The sequence below is a fragment of the Ascidiella aspersa genome, chromosome 9 (assembly GCF_963924565.1).
Source record: "Ascidiella aspersa chromosome 9, kaAscAspe10.2, whole genome shotgun sequence".
In the NCBI taxonomy this organism is placed as follows: Eukaryota; Metazoa; Chordata; class Ascidiacea; order Phlebobranchia; family Ascidiidae; genus Ascidiella; species Ascidiella aspersa.
In genome coordinates, this window is record NC_139455.1 from 9,790,147 (window position 1) to 9,808,314 (window position 18,168).

At 35.4% G+C, this 18,168-nt stretch overlaps 1 protein-coding gene across 1 annotated transcript; it reads left to right on the forward strand.

The window, feature by feature from the left end:
• Positions 1 to 3,524: 3,524 nt before the first annotated feature.
• Positions 3,525 to 17,334, forward strand: LOC146132899 (activin receptor type-1-like). Its single transcript, XM_083397561.1, has 14 exons — positions 3,525 to 3,691; positions 5,383 to 5,500; positions 5,613 to 5,755; positions 5,895 to 6,043; positions 6,162 to 6,239; positions 6,487 to 6,583; positions 6,750 to 6,940; positions 7,896 to 8,042; positions 9,469 to 9,553; positions 9,762 to 9,853; positions 10,613 to 10,721; positions 15,637 to 15,767; positions 15,972 to 16,079; positions 16,305 to 17,334. Exons 1-14 carry the CDS (start codon positions 3,619 to 3,621, stop codon positions 16,422 to 16,424), a joined length of 1,641 nt encoding a protein of 546 aa, XP_083253687.1. The 5' UTR covers positions 3,525 to 3,618; the 3' UTR covers positions 16,425 to 17,334.
• Positions 17,335 to 18,168: the final 834 nt, after the last annotated feature.

The window sequence follows — 18,168 nt, forward strand, 5'->3', positions numbered from 1 at the left end:
CAAACATGAATCATTAACAACTATAGATTATTTTTCGTGATTTCACTGTCGCAAACTGGTCAATCACGTCATCGAAATCTGTTGTTTCCAATACGACCGCTCACAACTTGCAACTGAAACTGCTATTGTTAACAGAATTTGTAGTGAAGATCGCATATTTGGAAATACATCATCATCATAAAACACAATAAAACCAACAAACTCTAAAGGAGTTTCTGGTAGAGCTTCAGTTCGGTTACTAAGCAGCTTTCGGAAATCGCCAGTTTAAAAGATCGTTGCCATTGATGTACGTGTCGTAGAAATTCGCAAAATCTGCACAATTTCGACGCATATTGCATCCTCGTCTGTGTCAAATAGAAGAGTCTTTACGTTCAGCAAATATCCAAATTTATTGTTCGGGTCTTTTAGTCGTGAAAAAACGTGTTGACATCTCATATTGAATCAAATACATTCTTCATAACGCGCACAATTTATTCTTCTGATGAAAGTCCTGCATCTCTTGCCGGTTGTCCAGGCATTCTCTTGTCCAGCTCAATCCCCAGATCGAGTATTTTGTTTTAGCCTGTTTTACAGCAGCTTGGCTTAAACTATCACGAAATGAGTATTGGCTTTTATAGTGATTGTAATGGTTTAGTTTGGTGTACATTCTGTTTTTTATGATGTCCTATACTTTACATTAAAATTACACGTGTCACCATTCTATAACGTCATACTGTCACTGTTTTATGGCGTTATTATTCATTAACGTCAGACGAAAAATAGCGAAATTCCCTAAGTTGAAAATTCAGGACCCCCTTTTTGATTTTCTGGTTACGCCCCTGATTGCCCCCCGCTGGAAAATTTTCTGCGGGTGCCCCTGGACATATGTGACTGTAATTATCTTACACTTGTAATGTCTTACTAAACCTTCTAAACAATCATTTGAAGAATTTAAAAATAAAATAGGCTACTATTGCAGTAAAACAAAGTCGTAAAGAAGAAAATTGGTCTGTGGCCTAGTAAAACGCACGACTTTGCATGTCTGACTCCCGGATTTGTTTTTAAACTGGGTGTTACTTAAATTGCTCTATTGCAATACCGGTAACACTGTCTGAACGACAAATATAAAAAGTTTTGCGTTTTACCGACGACATGTAAAACACTGAATTATAAAGCTGAAAAGTGTAACGGTAATAAACAGTGACATGAAAAAGTGCAGCGGTGTAAATCGAAAATGCCCGCAGTCTTTGGAAGAATATTAAATTGGAATCTGAATGCGTGTGTAATACATGACGTGAGCTGTTGGCACTTTCCCCTTACAATTAAAATCTAAATAGTTAGAACTTTTGGTGCTTTTGATTAATTTACAGTAACATACGTCATTAGTAAAGCGATTATACAAAATGAAACATTTTTTGAGCAAATAATTAAGTAAGCCTATGTATGTGAAGCTTTCTAAAATACACTTGATTCCCCAAAATATATAAGTCAGCTAATAGCCCTGAAGTAGGCATATGTTTATCGTATGAACTGTTTCAAGTGCCAACTTCCAATTGTGACATGTGTCAACTGCCAATTGCCAGATCATTAAACTTTGTGAAGTCAAAGACCGAGGCAAGAAGTAAGATAAGCAGTGTATCGTGAAATTTTTGGTAAACGGCAATCAAAAGAAAAAAATAAACGATGCTATACATTTATAGTTTCTTTAAGAATTAAATGGTAAAAATATTTGCTTGGAAAAAATAGCTGGCAAACTGAGCGCTGGCTTGTTGTCATGTCCTGTCAATGCCACTATAGTATATTCTGTTTTAATATACTATAATGCCACCCGGGTTAAAGTCATCTTGATTGATAAATTGATAGCTCAACAGGGCTGCCAGATTGGCTTTTTTTAGGCCAAATTCTACAAATTTGTCATTTTTTTTAACCTGGTTGGCGTCAGAAAATTCAGTTAGCTTTTTAGCTTTTTTTCTGGCTTTTTTGTAAAAGCTTGCTAGATCTAGTCAAATTACATTAAGGTCTACTTTTCTGTTCTAAAACATTCGTTTTACGATACCGTGATTTAAAAAAAATAATAAATCGTTACCGCAGGTCTCCACTCTCCAGGTTGCAGTGTTTTCAACCCATGATGGGTCGCGAACCCGTTGGATTTTGGGCGCTCTTTCACTATTGTACGTAAAAATTAATAAAAAAAAAACTTTCTTCAACTGACGCATAACACAACGCATATTGTTTGGGTTAGGGTGCGGGTTAGCGTTTGGTTGAGGGTGGGTCAAGTTATTATTAATAATAAACATAATATTACTTGCCCACCCTCACCCAAACGCTACCCCTAACCCAAACAATAGGCGTTGTGGTATGCAGTATTATCATTTTTTTTTTTTTGCATAACTTTTTACGTACAATAGTGAAAGAGCGCCGGATTTTGTTGGTTCGTGTTTTGATTTTTTAAGATTGGCACTGGTTCTACGCAAGATATTTTACACACTTGGGAAATTGCAAGCAATACAAAGAAAGTGACTCATATTTAAATTTGATTTTTTACGTAAAGTATTGGTCGCTTAAACAGTTCAGTGAAGTGAAGAACATGTTATGTTTTATCATGTTGCCATACCACACAAGTTTGAAGCTTAAAGGCCTGTTTACACTACAGCTGCAGTGAGCTGAGCAAAGCGTAATTTGCATTTAATTTCTATTGTGGCGAGCGTTTCAAGCTTTGCTAAACTCAAGCCCTGTGCAGCAGCTGCAGCTAGCTTAAAAAATACGCTTTGGAGCGATTTTCACGCTTTGCAAAACTCAAGCCCAGTGCAGCTATAGAAACACGTTACGTTTGGAGCGATTTTTACGCCCAGCGCAGCTCAGTGCAGCTGTAGTGTAAACGGGCCTTAAAGGATATTTGTTTTCATACAAATCAATTATGCCTTTTATGGGTTTTGAATTTATTTAATTAATGTTTGGCTTTTTCTGGCTTTTTTTCATTTACGGTTTGGCTTATTTTCAAAATTTTAATCTGGCAACACTGTTGCTCAATGGTGTTTCAGTTTTAGTGTATAGTATTTGTTATTATCAACAATCGTTGTAAAGTTAAACTTTAATTGTTGAACTTAAAATCAGTTATATTCCAAATATTTTTTTAGACGTGACCGTTATTATTGTGATAGTACTGATGAAGGTTGCATAATTAAACGCTAAAAAACTAGCTAGGCTAGTGTAGCATAAACTCCTACAATAAAAACGCTAGCCTAATTTGCCCTGGTATGGATGATGTTGTGAGTATAAACCCACCAACAGGCTAGTTTGTTTAGCCTGGCCTTGACTCGCATGAACATTGACTGATTCAGTTAAACTTTTGGTGTAGAGCTGAAATCGCTTGGCAGCACATTTTGTGCCAAAATGTGTCAAAGACTGGATTTAGTTAAAGTATTTAAAATTCCGAAATCTTATGTAAGTTACACATAACCGCAACATATATCCTTATCTATAATGTGTAGTTATTTAAAATGCATATTTTTAATCCATAACATTTTTTTGTTTCATACAGTTGTCATAAAAATAAATGATGTGTTTAAAATGATTGTTCAAATTGATTGATTGCTCATCTGGATAAGTGAAACATTACATTCTAATGCTAAACTTACCATGAAACTCTTTGGACTATTTGTGTTGGGTTTTCTATTTTTGCTTGAAGTTGAGTGTGGAGGAACTTCCAATGGTAAAAGTTAATTTATACCTAGTATCTCGTCTAAAACAGTGGTTCTCAACCTTTTTAGCTAACGGACCGGTAAAGTTTCAAAACAAAACTTTGCTGACCGATGAACCTTTAAAAACTAAAATCACCCCAAAAATGTAATTACTACAAAAGTATGCAACTTAAAAGCAAGGAATGGAAACTTCAATTTAATGAGCCATTTGCTTCTGTCTTTTTGATAACATATGTGGTATTTGTGGTTCAATTAAACTTTTTTAACTCGTCTTATTAAAGTTTTAGACTTACTTTAAAACAGTTGGGCATAACACTTGCAGCCTTGTAATGTACTATACACTCCGAAGTAGACCTTAACTCTATGTTACATCACAATACTGCAAATTACGGAACTGACTAAGTTCTAATTTTGGTGGAACAAAGCCTTTCAACCGCGGACCGGCGGTTGGAACCACTGGTCTTAAAAGTATGGCAGATCACAAAATATTTTGGGTGTACAACCTGAAAATTTATCTGGCCATTAGTAAAATGTGTATCCTGCTTGTTAAACATATGATAAAATCAGGGTGCCTTATTTTTTTTTCAGGGGGGGGTGGTGGTGATGGTTGAATCTGTCTCATGGGTGCAGATGAAAAGCATCAAACCTCTGCATTGGACCACCCAACTAAAATAAACAATTGCAATGATTAAAAATTAGGTTCATTTTCAGAACACTTATTAAGGCTATGCAATAACATACAGCATTTTTTTGGCTTTTAAATTTTTTTCCTCATAATGTCCTTGTAAATGGTTGTTAATCTGGTGACACACCCAGTGATAAAAATAATAATATGATTGCTTAGGGACACAATATAAAGGCACCATATTATTTATTAAAATCGACAAACTTTATTGTATCGCCAATTTCTCATACCCAAACAATTAAGTCACTAGTGACTAGATTAAAATATAATAGTCCATGTTTTCCAAATTGGGTCACTTTGGGGGAGTGTTCAACTTTTAAGCAAAACATCTTGGGTGTTTTACCAAATTTGCGAATGTCATAATCTCGATTGACGTCTAACATTTTAAGGCATCATGCTTTTACTGACCTATACTTTGCTAGAAATGACACACTAAGGCAGTGGTTCTAAACCAGGTTTTGATTGAACCCTTGGGGTTTTACACAGCTGTTTCAAGGGTTCGGCAAAAACGTCCTCTGCAACATAAATGCTGTTATTTCAATTTGAATCTCTTTTATGCGCTAAGGTGTCATGTAACGTTATAAATTGAAAGTTTGTCCAATTTAACCTATATAAATACAAGTTTATAATTTGATTATGCCCAGTTTCAGCTGCTAGGAGGAAGAAACGAATACTGGGGGAAAATTTGGGGTTTAACATTGGCTTTCTTTTTATCCATACATAACTAAATATACCCCTGCCCTTATTTGTGTAGCGCCAAACTGAATCAGTTTTGAAAAATTTTATTGTTGAATCATAATTAATGGTTACAGTTTTATATTAATGAGTTAAACACCCAACTTGGTAAATATAATATCTGCAAATATCTTACTTGAGTTGAATATGGACCAAAATTGTTGTACGACGCCCTTAATATTTTAAAACCTAAAACAAAATCGCAAGTCTGAACATTCAATAACTTTTTTTGTATAGATTAGATCTATGTTAATCATTTAAAACTTTTTAATCTTTTTTCAGGAACGATAATCCGATGTGTTTGTGACAGAGATGAGAATGACCCTGGATTGTGTGATGACGATGGTTATTGTACAACACTAGGAAAATGTTTTTCTTATGTCAATGCTAATGAGCCAGAGTATGTAAAATGTAGTTATTTTTTTACTTAAGTTGGTGTTTACAACTACAAGTATTTACATCTAAAAATCTTATTAACAACTTTTGAAGGCCCTCTGTTTTCTTTCTTTCAGAATTGGAATTAGAAAAGGTTGCATTAAAACTATCAAACGATCCAAGCTTATGTGTACAACGATGGCCAAAGTTGCTGTGTTGTGTTGCATGGAAGATTTGTGCAATGAAAATTTAAATCCAACTTTAGCATTGTCAACAACAAGTAAGAAAAATAGTGCCTTGTTTCTTGTTGCAATAGGTGTAAGACTCTTCATATATTTTGTGACTGTGGTTGGGGTGCATGTTTTGCATATTTTTGTTGGTGCAAAGTATTTTTTGAAATTAAATATTTTATATTAAAGGTGCGGCAGCTGATGGCAAGTCAACAAGTCCAGGGAGCCCGAGCAATGCAGTGCTGATAGCCATTATTGTATCACTATTTTTTACTTTCTGTATTTGTTCTGGCGTGGTAGTGTTTTTTGTCCAACGCTTTCATAACCAAAGAATGCTGGTAAGATATTCCAGTATTTGGAAAATCTATTTGTTTTCAAAAAGCATGCTGTTATTTTTTATTTTGGAGTTTTCACCCTGTGCATTCCACAAGTAGTTGTTTTCTAAACAAATTATAGGAGATTGAAAAACATCGTGAAGCTGGCAGATTGGAAGGTGGCCTGAGAACAACTCATGTAGGAGACAGTACATTGGCGGTTAGTATCTTGTCTATTTTACCATATTGCTTCTGTTTGTACTGCCTTAATATGTATGACAAACTCATTTGCTTATTGTGTAATATGTGAGTATTTTTTTTGCTACATTAATGGTGAACATCCAAGAAGCCTTTTTCAGCTTTTACTTTTCTAAAGAATGTAAACGGTATATAACTAAAAAAACTAATCACCTGCCTTCAATACTTATAATTTGTTTTTAGAAATATTTTTTTTATTTATGGTCTAGGATTGGATGAACTCCGCCACATCAGGAAGTGGATCAGGTTTACCATTTCTTGTGCAGCGAACCATGGCAAGGCAAATTCAGTTAATAAGCTGCATAGGTAAATCCTACTCCATGTCATTTATCACAATTTTAAAATACTGCTCTTGTGTTACATATAACAACCAGACAATTTGTTTTAATTCCTGCCTTTAAACGTTTGTATGTACTTGTTTAGATAGGATACATTGGCTTTGTCCATTTTATATCTTTAAATTTGCATTTAGGCAAAGGAAGATATGGTGAGGTTTGGAAAGGTTGCTGGCATGGTGAGTATGTGGCTGTAAAGGTATTTGCTTCCCGTGATGAGCAGTCATGGGCCCGGGAGACCGAGATCTACAATACTGTGCTGCTTCGCCATTCCAACATACTTGGATATATTGCTTCTGACATGACATCGCGAAATTCTGTAACACAGGTGAATGCTTGCCTTCTGTTTTACTTTTTTGAATCTTGTAATTTTCTATTGGTGATTCAAAACACTAAACAGCAATTGTTGGGCTAGCAGGTATCTTATTAAGCAACACTGGTGTTATTGATATTTCAAAGAAAACTTATAGAAGAATAGTGTCTATGGTCATTTAAAATTTTAATTAAACTTCACCCTTCAGCAAGATTTTGAAGTAAGCTTGCCATCTTCTCTTTAATGTTGTTGAAACGTCTTACGAAAATCTTTGCCCACTTGCATTGTTTCGCACATGGAGTAACATACGTTTCGCTTGATTTGAAAGATATGGCGAAATTGAGAGTGACAGACGTGCGGGCGTCCGAAACCGCCACATTGTTGCTTCCCAGTAATTAAGGCCAGCAATAGCGGCGGACAAGGCAGTGGAGTCGACGCCATCGCTGGCGCCGCGTTGACTCGCTTATCGCTGCTCGAACAAAGGCCAAACGACAGACCGCGACCAAATGTCTCGCCTCCGCTCGCTTTGCACTCGGCCCAACTTTGTAGTGTAACGACAGACTTCAAGTTTTAATGCTCGACACGGTAAAATTTTATATGCCTTGATAAAGCCTTGTCGTGCTTTTACCGGATTTTCCGGCATGTCGGTTTGTTAAATACTTGTATCATAAATCGAGTAAACGTGGCTTTTTGGTAAACAGCAGCATAGTAATAATTAACAACGTTGACTTTTACTTAAAACGGCCATTTTCGTTTAGTCGTATGTTTATGTTCGATATCCATGAAAGCTTTCGCCACTGAAAAATATTCTCATAGGTTTATTAAGGCAAATTAAAAACCGAAAGATGATAACAGACAGTGGCAATATCTCACATATGGTGGAAGCCACAACAAAGGCTGAATGATCCGTCAATAAATCGACATATTTTCGTGTTTCTATTGGTTAACCATGTCTGTTGCCTCCTTTCAGATGTGGCTGGTGTCCTACTACCACAAACAAGGCTCGCTCTACGAGTTTTTGCAGCGCTCCGAGCTCGACAAGGAGCTGATGCTGACCTTGTGCTTGACCGCTGCCAACGGGATCGCCCATCTACACACCGACATCCTCGCCTCATCCGTAAGAGCCCTTAACGCTAAACGACGTTAAAACGTCCGCCGTGTCCCGTGTGTGTACTGGCACAACTAGATAATCCTAGTTAAACTCTAACCAATTAGGGGAAACTGGAATTAATCTAATTTTGATTAAACATACATACACATACTATAGGTGTACACTGTATAACAACTGTGATCTATGTCTTCTTAAGTAAGTCATCTTTTGATTAGCGTTAAAGGTTTACGTGTCGTCCTACGCCGGGAGCATTAATGGACTTACAAAGAACTTTGCTGCAAGCAATGACAGGCTAGCAAAAGTGGCCTGCGATGAGAAAATCCCTAGGCTAATCTTATTTTAGTTTTGTTAAAAAAACAACTTGTATGCTAATAAACATGATTTCTAATTTAAATTCCGAACTCGGAAAATGCTTCATCTGTTTAACGACCTTTATAAGTCTCTTAGTCGCAACGAGTTTTGCCAGCGGATTGTATAGCGTCCAACTTTGTCCCACGAACGTTTAATGTTGTATTTTAGTTTAATTTCTAGCTTTTAATTCAATTTTTTTTTTGTAATTCTGATTGCCTTCTAAAAACAATTAGCCATTGTTGAAATCTTCAATTTCCAAATATTTTTGATTGTTTTACCTTAGTTACACACACTTAATTCAATCCATTACCCCGAAAATATTTGTCAAGCCAATGATTAGCGATTAATATTGAACAGAATGCAACATTAATTAGCGATTAATGTTAAACAGAAGGCAACATTTGACGAGCACTTTTGTTTAAAGTCATTCGTTACTCAAGAACCTAGATTATTTGCACTGGCGCCTTATCGACTTTGTAATGCAGTACGTCGCGTCAAAGTGTCCACGGCATTTGGCATTTGACTTACAACATTGTTTGAAATAGTTCACAATTATTCTATACCACATACCCCATTTCCATTTTCACATGACAACGACATTACATTATTTCCGGTTTGCAGTAGACTAAGAATGGCTATATTGCCCTTGTTTTTTAGGTAAACCGCTTTGTTTGACCTTATTTAATTGACTCTTTAGAGATTATGTTTATAAATTGTAATTTAACGTTGTCAATATCTAGCTTGTCAATATCTTAGCTGGGCTTTCGTATCAAATGTCAGCAGCTTGAGAAACAATGCCACAGTTAGTTGTTAAGACAAATGAATGGTGAACAGAGTAAACTTTGATGTCAAATATCACCACAGTTTAATGTTGACTTCTGAAAGGAAAAATTAGCAAAAGTAAAAAAACATTAGCACAAGCCACAGTATATTTAGATTTGGTTAAGCTTGATATGTCTAAGAGTATTACGATAAATCTTTACTTTTTGCGTTGTTGATTTTAAGTCAAGAGGGAAAATTTGGCTAAAAATGTAAACAGTAACTTTTTTTAATCGGTGACAGTAATTTGTTACATTTACAGGGGAAATCTGCGATAGCACATCGCGACATAAAGAGCAAGAACATTCTTATCAAAGACGATTTAACCTGCTGTATTGCTGATCTCGGTGTGTTACACCAAATATTTGTTTGTTAATCTTTACAGTTAAAACTGTTACCACATTTTTTTATTTGCTATAAAATCGTAAAGTTGAATGTATTGTCGCGATATATATATTTATAACGGGAGATTTGTACTACAATAATATGTTAAGGCAATGTATTAAGAACGTCACACAGTAACTCGTATTTTGAACCCCTATGTCATTTCTGCAGGTCTTGCAGTGACGCACGACCCGTCTGATGATCAAATTGTGATTCCCAAACACAACCACAGGGTCGGAACAAAGCGTTACATGTCGCCAGAGGTAGCATTGGTTTGACATTTTTCATTCAACACGATATTTTGTTTTACTAAAATGCAAAAAGACTGTTTGAACTGCTGGAACATCATAGTTTTTTAATCTGACTAATATTAATTCTCAAGTCTCATAAGTGACTTTTCGACAAAAAGATGGCGACTGGGAAGTTCGGTTTGACTAACAAAACATTTTTTTTTCTCTATTTTATGAATATGGTCGGTAGATCTAAATATTTTTAACGTAAAAAGATATGTCGGTTTATGACAGTATATCTATCAGGTTAAATGTTTGTTCTATTTTTCTGCCCTAATTATTTGTTCCTGTTTTAACGATATAACCCCAATGATCTGGCCGCTGACTCTAAGTTGTTCTGGTTACAAAATTACACATTTCGGGTTAGTTTACATTTGATGACGCTAAAAATAAATGTTATTAAACAAGTAGCACTTCACACCAATAAGCTTGCGAATTTACACGAGGTTTCTTAAATATATATAGTTCCTAACTGCAAATGCCTGATAAAAAAAAATAAATTAGAATCTAATCAGCGCCGAACCACCTTAGTTTCGGACGAGAAGCGAACTACCATTTGGCATCAGTGTCGACAGTTATCCTATAATATCGAACTTCCCCAATCATAACATTGCATTGCTTTATAAAGCTTTTATTCCAAATTTGTTTTAATTTTTTTGTATTATTTTATTGACTCCCGACTGCAACTTTGGTGTATTCAGAAAATTAAGTTCGGAAGCATTTTTCTTTAAGGTTTTGGACGAAACGCTAAACACCTACAGCTTTGAATGCTTCAAGCAGGCCGATGTTTATTCGTTCGCATTGGTGATATGGGAGATTGCAAGACGATGTGTTTCGGGAGGTAAGGGCTTTTTTGGGCTAATGTTATTACTTCAGGATTTGTTTCCCTGTGAAAATGCGTTTAGAATTTAGATGTTGATTTTTTTTTTAGTATAAAGTTTGAAATATTAGCTGCATTGCGCGATATGCAGGGTTACCATACCGTGTCTGTTTCTAAGATTTGTGCTTATTTTTGGTTGCAGTGTCTTAGAAAATACGAACGTGCTTATTTCTAAGAAACGTGCATATTTTTGAGTTGTGAGCTTAGTTTAGAATTTATTAACCTTCAGCCTCACTACTGTTTTTATTGCATGATTTCTTATATTTTTTCCTTTTGTTTAACGATAATTAAGTTAATTAAGTTCGACAAAAATATTATGCCTGGTCCACAAACGTTAACCCTAACAGTTAGTCCAGGGGCGGGCAACATCTCCAGTCGGCGGGACTGATATTGGAAATCAAGTACCAGGCGGGCCGGATTCCTGATTGATATATTAAGTACTGCCATAGCCTATATGTTTTGTCGCATAATGGCGGCTAATATTGTACTCTTTAAACACGGCGACACTTCCATTGCACAACAAGCATACTGCTTTTTTGCCGACTTAAGTGAAAAAATAGGCTATACTTCGGCATCCAATCCTTGTTAAATTTGCAACTTTACTTTACTTGACAAAATCTAAAGGAAAATATTGATTGTAAATTCTTAATCTAATTTGGGAGCACACAATAAGACCTAAAAAGCAATAACACACAAAGCAGAAAATCAATAACACCCTAGTATTAACACCAACGACATAATACACCAAAATACGCAGTTATACCCACGACAGAATAAGAACTTATCGTCTAAATGAGACATACATCTGTCGGAATAAGTCCTAAATTGTTTGGAATCGGGCCTAAATGGCCAAAATAACACACGAAACTGTAGAAAGAGGTTATCGGATGAATAGGGGCCATGGGTCTGGCATCAAACGTTTTGGTGTTGAAATTTGGGCGCCCTAGTTCGAAGGGCGCCGTTATGGTGCCAATGTTTTGGCCTATGATCCTGGCCCTGTTTGGGGTTTATTGGTGGGTAATAGATGGGGTTAGAAAATGGGTTAGGGTTTAAATTATTAGGGGAGTTAGTGATGTACTTAGGGGTGGGGTTTGGGTTTCAGTAAAATGTTTTATAGGCCTGATTCTGGTCATTTATAACTTATTCCGATTTAGGTATTACGACGACTATTAGGTAATAGTCCTAATTTGGTCTTATTTGGACGTTGATGTTGTTCATATTTCGATCTTATGGCTAGAGTCCTCTAATTGCAATAAGCGAGTAGTGGGGGATTACGTCAGACTGTTGCCGCGGGCCACATTATCATGTAACACTGGAAACTGTCTGCGGGCCGCTCAAAATCCCATCGCGGGCCGTATGTTTCCCGCCCCTGAGTTAGCCGGTCCCCGATGGCCAGGCCCTTTATGAAAAGGTTTGGTGAACCCTGGCCGAAGGCGTCACGTCTCATTATGTGGCCCGAAAAAAAAAATTTTTTTTTGGACACATGTTGTTTTTGTCCGAATTATTATGTGGCCCGAAATAAAAAAATTTCTTTTTGGACACATGTTGTTTTTGTCCGAATTATTATGTGGCCCGAAATAAAAAAATTTCTTTTTGGACACATGTTGTTTTTGTCCGAATTATTATGTGGCCCGAAAAAAAAATTTTTTTTTGGACACATGTTGTTTTTATCCGAATTATTTTTTTTTTTTTTTTTTTTTTTTTTTTTTTTTTTTTTTTCAGTCAATTTTTATGGCTCACTTTTGACAAGGAAAAAAACATAGTTGGAACATGAAATTTTCACAACTGTTAAATGCCCTCCCAAAGTTGTTTCTAATATAAAAAAAAATTGCCTAGGTTCTAAGGGGTGGTTTTTAGGGGGGTAAAACTGTCATTTTTTGTTAATTTTGGTTTTCGTCACTTTTCAGAGATGAAAAAATGTAAAAAAATTCTGATATATTTATGGATGATGGATACATGACATATACAATGCTAAGTAACAAAATTTTAAACCTTACCCCTGAAATGTTTATCCGGGGGGTCAAAATGCACAACACTTTAGGAAATTTCAATGATATATTTATACTAGAAGGAAATGACATAAAACTCTGAAAATTTCACAAATGTTAGAGAATAATTTAAAGCTGATGTTAAAATAAACATTTTACCTCTTGAAAATAGGGACAGTATTTTAGGGGGGCACAATTAAAATTCGGTCATTTTTGGGTTTAGAGGTGTCTGAAAAACTAAAGAAAACATTGTTAAATAGTTTTCAATTATAAAGACAAATTATAGGTTGCTTCACAGCAAAATTTTGACCTTCAACTCAAAATAATTAACCCATGGGGGAAAATAATTAACCAAAAATATAGAAATTAAAGTGATTTTTGGATGGAAAAAAAATTGCAAACAAAGTGGTGTACACTGCCTGGCAGATTTTTTATTTAAACTTGCGGCGGTAAAATATGTTGTTTTGTAAGAGCAATAACTTAATTCACTAAGACGAGACACTTTGCACAATGGATGTTGCACGCGCTGGACAAAAAAAGCACAGCAGGGAGCCAGCCGCTTCGCGGCCAGAATAAGGCAAGCGATATGAACAAATTCTGTATTGAAGGTTTTATGCCGCTAGATTAGAGTAGATAGCTGTAAAGAACTAAATCGAACACATCACACTATTGATTTTTGTCCCCAATTAGAGGCGTATAGGGGTGCAAGAAAAAATTGTCAAATATTTTTCAATTATAAAGACAAGTTATAGGTTTGCTTCGCAGCCAAATTTAGATTAAGACCACTGGCAATCAATCTTGTAAAAGTGCACCATGTCCAACCTATAACACGCAACTTCGGGCCACATCCGCTTTTGCCTGCTAAAGCACCGAAACTGGAAGCACAACATTGGGAGTATATGGACACTGACAAATAAGACCCGTTGAAAGAATATAGAATAACCAAGGAATAACACCCTGGTAAAGTATAGTGGAACTGCGCTATACCCCCCCTGGTATAATATAATAGAACCGCGCTATAACCCCCTAGCAAAATATACAAAAACCGCACACCCTGTCTAGTTTTTTTTTTTTTTTTTTTTTTCAGTCAATTTTTATGGCTCACTTTTGACAAGGAAAAAAACATAGTTGGAACATGAAATTTTCACAACTGTTAAATACCCTCCCAAAGTTGTTTCTAATATAAAAAAAAATTGCCTAGGTTCTAAGGGGTGGTTTTTAGGGGGGTAAAACTGTCATTTTTTGTTAATTTTGGTTTTCGGCACTTTTCAGAGATGAAAAAATGTAAAAAAAATCTGATATATTTACGGATGATGGATACATGACATATACAATGCTAAGTAACAAAATTTTAAACATTAGCCTTGAACTGTTTATCCGGGGGGTCAAAATGCACAACACTTTAGGAAATTTCAATGATATATTTAAACTAGAAGGAAATGACATAAAAATCTGAAAATTTCACAAATGTTAGAGAACCATTTAAAGCTGATGTTAAAATAAACATTTTACCTCTTGAAAATAGGGGAGTATTTTAGGGGGGCAAAATTAAAATTCGGCCATTTTTGTGTTTAGAGGTGTCTAAAAAACTAAAGAAAACATTGTTAAATAGTTTTCAATTATAAAGACAAATTATAGGTTGCTTCACAGCAAAATTTTGACCTTCAACTCAAAATAATTAACCCATGGGGGAAAATAATTAACCAAAAATATAGAAATTAAAGTGATTTTTTGATGGAAAAAAAATTGCAAACAAAGTGGTGTACACTGCCTGGCAGATTTTTTATTTAGACTTGCGGCGGTAAAATATGTTGTTTTGTAAGAGCAATAAGTTAATTCACTAAGACGAGACACTTTGCACAATGGATGTTGCACGCGCTGGACAAAAAAAGCACAGCAGGGAGCCAGCCGCTTCGCGGCCAGAATAAGGCAAGCGATATGAACAAATTCTGTATTGAAGGTTTTCTGCCGCTAGATTAGAGTAGATAGCTGTAAAGAACTAAATCGAACACATCACACTATTGATTTTTGTCCCCAATTAGAGGCGTATAGGGGTGCAAGAAAAAATTGTCAAATATTTTTCAATTATAAAGACAAGTTATAGGTTTGCTTCGCAGCCAAATTTATATTAAGACCACTGGCAATCAATCTTGTAAAAGTGCACCATGTCCAACCTATAACACGCAACTTCGGGCCACATCCGCTTTTGCCTGCTAAAGCACCGAAACTGGAAGCACAACATTGGGAGTATATGGACACTGACAAATAAGACCCGTTTAAAGAATATAGAATAACTAAGGAATAACACCCTGGTAAAGTATAGTAGAACCGCGCTATAACCCCTTAGCAAAATATACAAAAACCGCACACCCTGTCTAGTTTAAAGTTAAAATTTTCGCCAATTCAACCAAATAACACACATTTTTTCTTGCGCATTTGGCGCCGAAGACAACAAGTGTTTTTGGATTATTGGTATTTGAATGCCTTTCCCTCTAAAACAATTCTGTATCCGCCTCGAGTAATCAGTAGCGTGCCTATTTTTTGGTGTTAGTAGATGGTAACCCTGGTAATATGTTATAAAACTATAGCCTATCATATAGAAACTGCTAGGGTCCCCCTCAATCATTCTTTAAATTTGGTTTTAATTTTTTTTTTTAATCTTCGTCCAAAACAGTGTTGGATTGTCCCAACTCACGCTTGTTCTATGGCCAATATCAACGAAATAAAAATTCAATTCCACGATCGAAATCATTTGCTCGTCGGGCGGAATTTCAATTTCCAACACAATACTCATCGGCTTAACTGTATGAGAATTGAGAAGATATACTAATACCTCAAAAATCGGCCAATTTTACAATTCTGCAACCGCTTGTGTACTTTACAACCAGGGATTGTCGAGGAAGCAAAGCCACCCTTTTACGACGCTGTCAACTACGACCCAAGTTTCGAGGAAATGCGCAAAGTGGTTTCTGTGGATGGATACCGCCCAATCATACCCAACCGGTGGAGCTCCGATCCGGTTTGTGTTACAGTTTATACATATTAGCCATCTTTGAAAATGTTTGTTTAGTCTTTTTTCTTAGGCGGGTGTGCTAATTGTTTTGCGTTATTGAATTTTGTAAATCTTATTCATTAGTATCATTCAACTATCGAAGCAACCTAGAATGTATTTTCACCACCTTTAAAGAAAATTTGTAAACAGACGAATTTGTTGTTTGTTTAGTCCTTATCGATTGTGTCGAAGATAATGAAAGAATCGTGGCGCCGCCAACCACACGCAAGACTTACAATTCACAGAATCCGCAAAGATCTTTTAAAAGCATTGGATCAGGTGATGAAATACTATGAATGAACTTATAGTTTAAATCATTTTTGTAAATAATACAGCCTACAATACCAATTTAAAATCTATTTGTTTAACATGTCCTGCAATAAAGTCTTGCAGTGAAATGTAAATGAAAGACTAAACTATAAAATTATATGACGTTTTGTTAGACTTCAAAACCAGAAAAGTTTTAGGTTTACAGGAATACTAATATCAGACATACATTTTCAGTTGGCCCCAGAATCGACCATGGGTTGTGCACCGCTCGACAAGAAAAATGTTGAGAAGAACCCACTTTTAGTTCTCGCCCCGAAGACCGATGACAGCGCATACGCCAACAATTTGCTTTAATCATCATGTTTTTTTACTTCTGTGTTATTTAAAAGAAATCGATTTTTGCTAAAAGTTTTCATAATTTAAAATTTTAATAAAATGGTGCCAAATGTGTTAATATTGACTTGCGTGCGGCATCTAGTAAGAAAACAATTAAAACATTTTTAGTGGATTTTTATAAAAATGAAAACCTACGTTTGTTTCTGTTTTCACGTCCGTTGAGTTTATTGTCTAGTATTTTTGTAAATGTCATATGTTTTTCTCATACCATGTTAGCGTGTTTAATTCATGTTTTAGTTTAGACTTACAACGCCACAACACGTCATTTCATATTTCATTTGCATTTGCATCATAGGTGCCTCGCTTTTATTCTGTACCGAGTCTCATATAGGCGGCATACTTTACTTCCGTAATGCATTGTGTCTGGTGCTGCCGTTTTGATATATTTTATAAACATATGAATAAACTGTCTTTTCTATGCTATTTCTTAGCTTTTATTTTTTGAATTATTATTGTTGTTTATATCGAAATCAAAATAATACCTAGGCATGTTGCCCTAATTGTTAGGTTGCGACTGTTAAATTGTTAATCAGTCATTGCGCTATTCTTTGTGATACTACAATAATCTTTTTTCCTTTTTTTTCATCACGTTGGTCCATCATGCGTTACTGTTTGCTTTATTTTCTTGCGTTTTTTGTGCCTTCTCAGTATGCGTGCAAAATTGTTAATATTTAGTGTGTTAAACTATTATTTCGTTAAAAGGTTTGCTCAAAAATGTTTTATTGCCCTTTCTATTAATGTTGAGTGTTTTTAAAAGCTACACTTTTTCATGGTTATTTCGTCACAGCTTATAAAGGCGTTTCGTGTATAAAATATATTGCGAAATGTCAAAATATTGCATCGTCGAATAAAATCGCTTTTCATTCTTCTGGTCGATGTGCTGTCTTTGTTTTTAATTAAGTTTTACCTTCACCTATAAAAAGCTCTACAATTTGGCGACCCATACCAGAAATCTTCCAAACAAAATTTGTTAATTGTATAGTCGAAATGTATTTCAAAATTTAAATCGCTGAATATTGATTATTGACGTCACCATCTAGAGGTGACCACCTACAAGTTATGATATTTGTTTCATTTATGCCTTCTACCGACGGATACTGAATATTTTTGTGTTTGACGGGCGTAAAAAAATTTCAGCGATGACGTTGTTACTTCAAAAGTTACATAAAAACAAGTGGTTCGCCGCATAAAGTTGAATGTTTTGCATGCTTGGGTATGCGGTGGTAAGGCTGGCAGCAAAAACTTTTGTTGTGCAGTTAGCTTCCAGGTTATAACGAATTCCTAGTGTTTGAGTTTAAAGTTGTCAACAAGAAGGCTATTTTCGCAGTAAGTTTTTGTAGTGTTTAATTTGAGTGTCTGTATCTTCGCAGGAACGCTTTTTGTAGTAAAGTAATACTTTTTATTTTGTGACTGCACTATTGTGCGTTATGTCACCATGTAGAGTTTAATAACCATTCTCTCCCAATCCTAAGAATAAAACGCTAAACCCCGATTATAAAGTGGTTTATTTAACAAAGAAAACTTACAAGCAAAAAGGTCACATTTCGTTCAGTTTGTTAATCATTCCCACTTTTATTATTTTGTTGATTATATAACATATAGATTTTATTTTATAATTGTTTTGAGGAAGAAATAGCGCAGAAAAACAGGGCCTTCAAAAGTTAATTTGAATCATTTCGTAGATGAATGATAAGAAACATAG

Bases quoted from the DNA above. Each gene is read 5' to 3' on its own strand.
- LOC146132899 (XM_083397561.1), top strand. From the start codon at position 3,619: ATGAAACTCTTTGGACTATTTGTGTTGGGTTTTCTATTTTTGCTTGAA. The intron at 6,044-6,161 runs GTAAGATATTCC...AACAAATTATAG, and splicing joins TTCATAACCAAAGAATGCTG to GAGATTGAAAAACATCGTGA. The intron at 9,554-9,761 runs GTGTGTTACACC...TCATTTCTGCAG, and splicing joins CTGCTGTATTGCTGATCTCG to GTCTTGCAGTGACGCACGAC.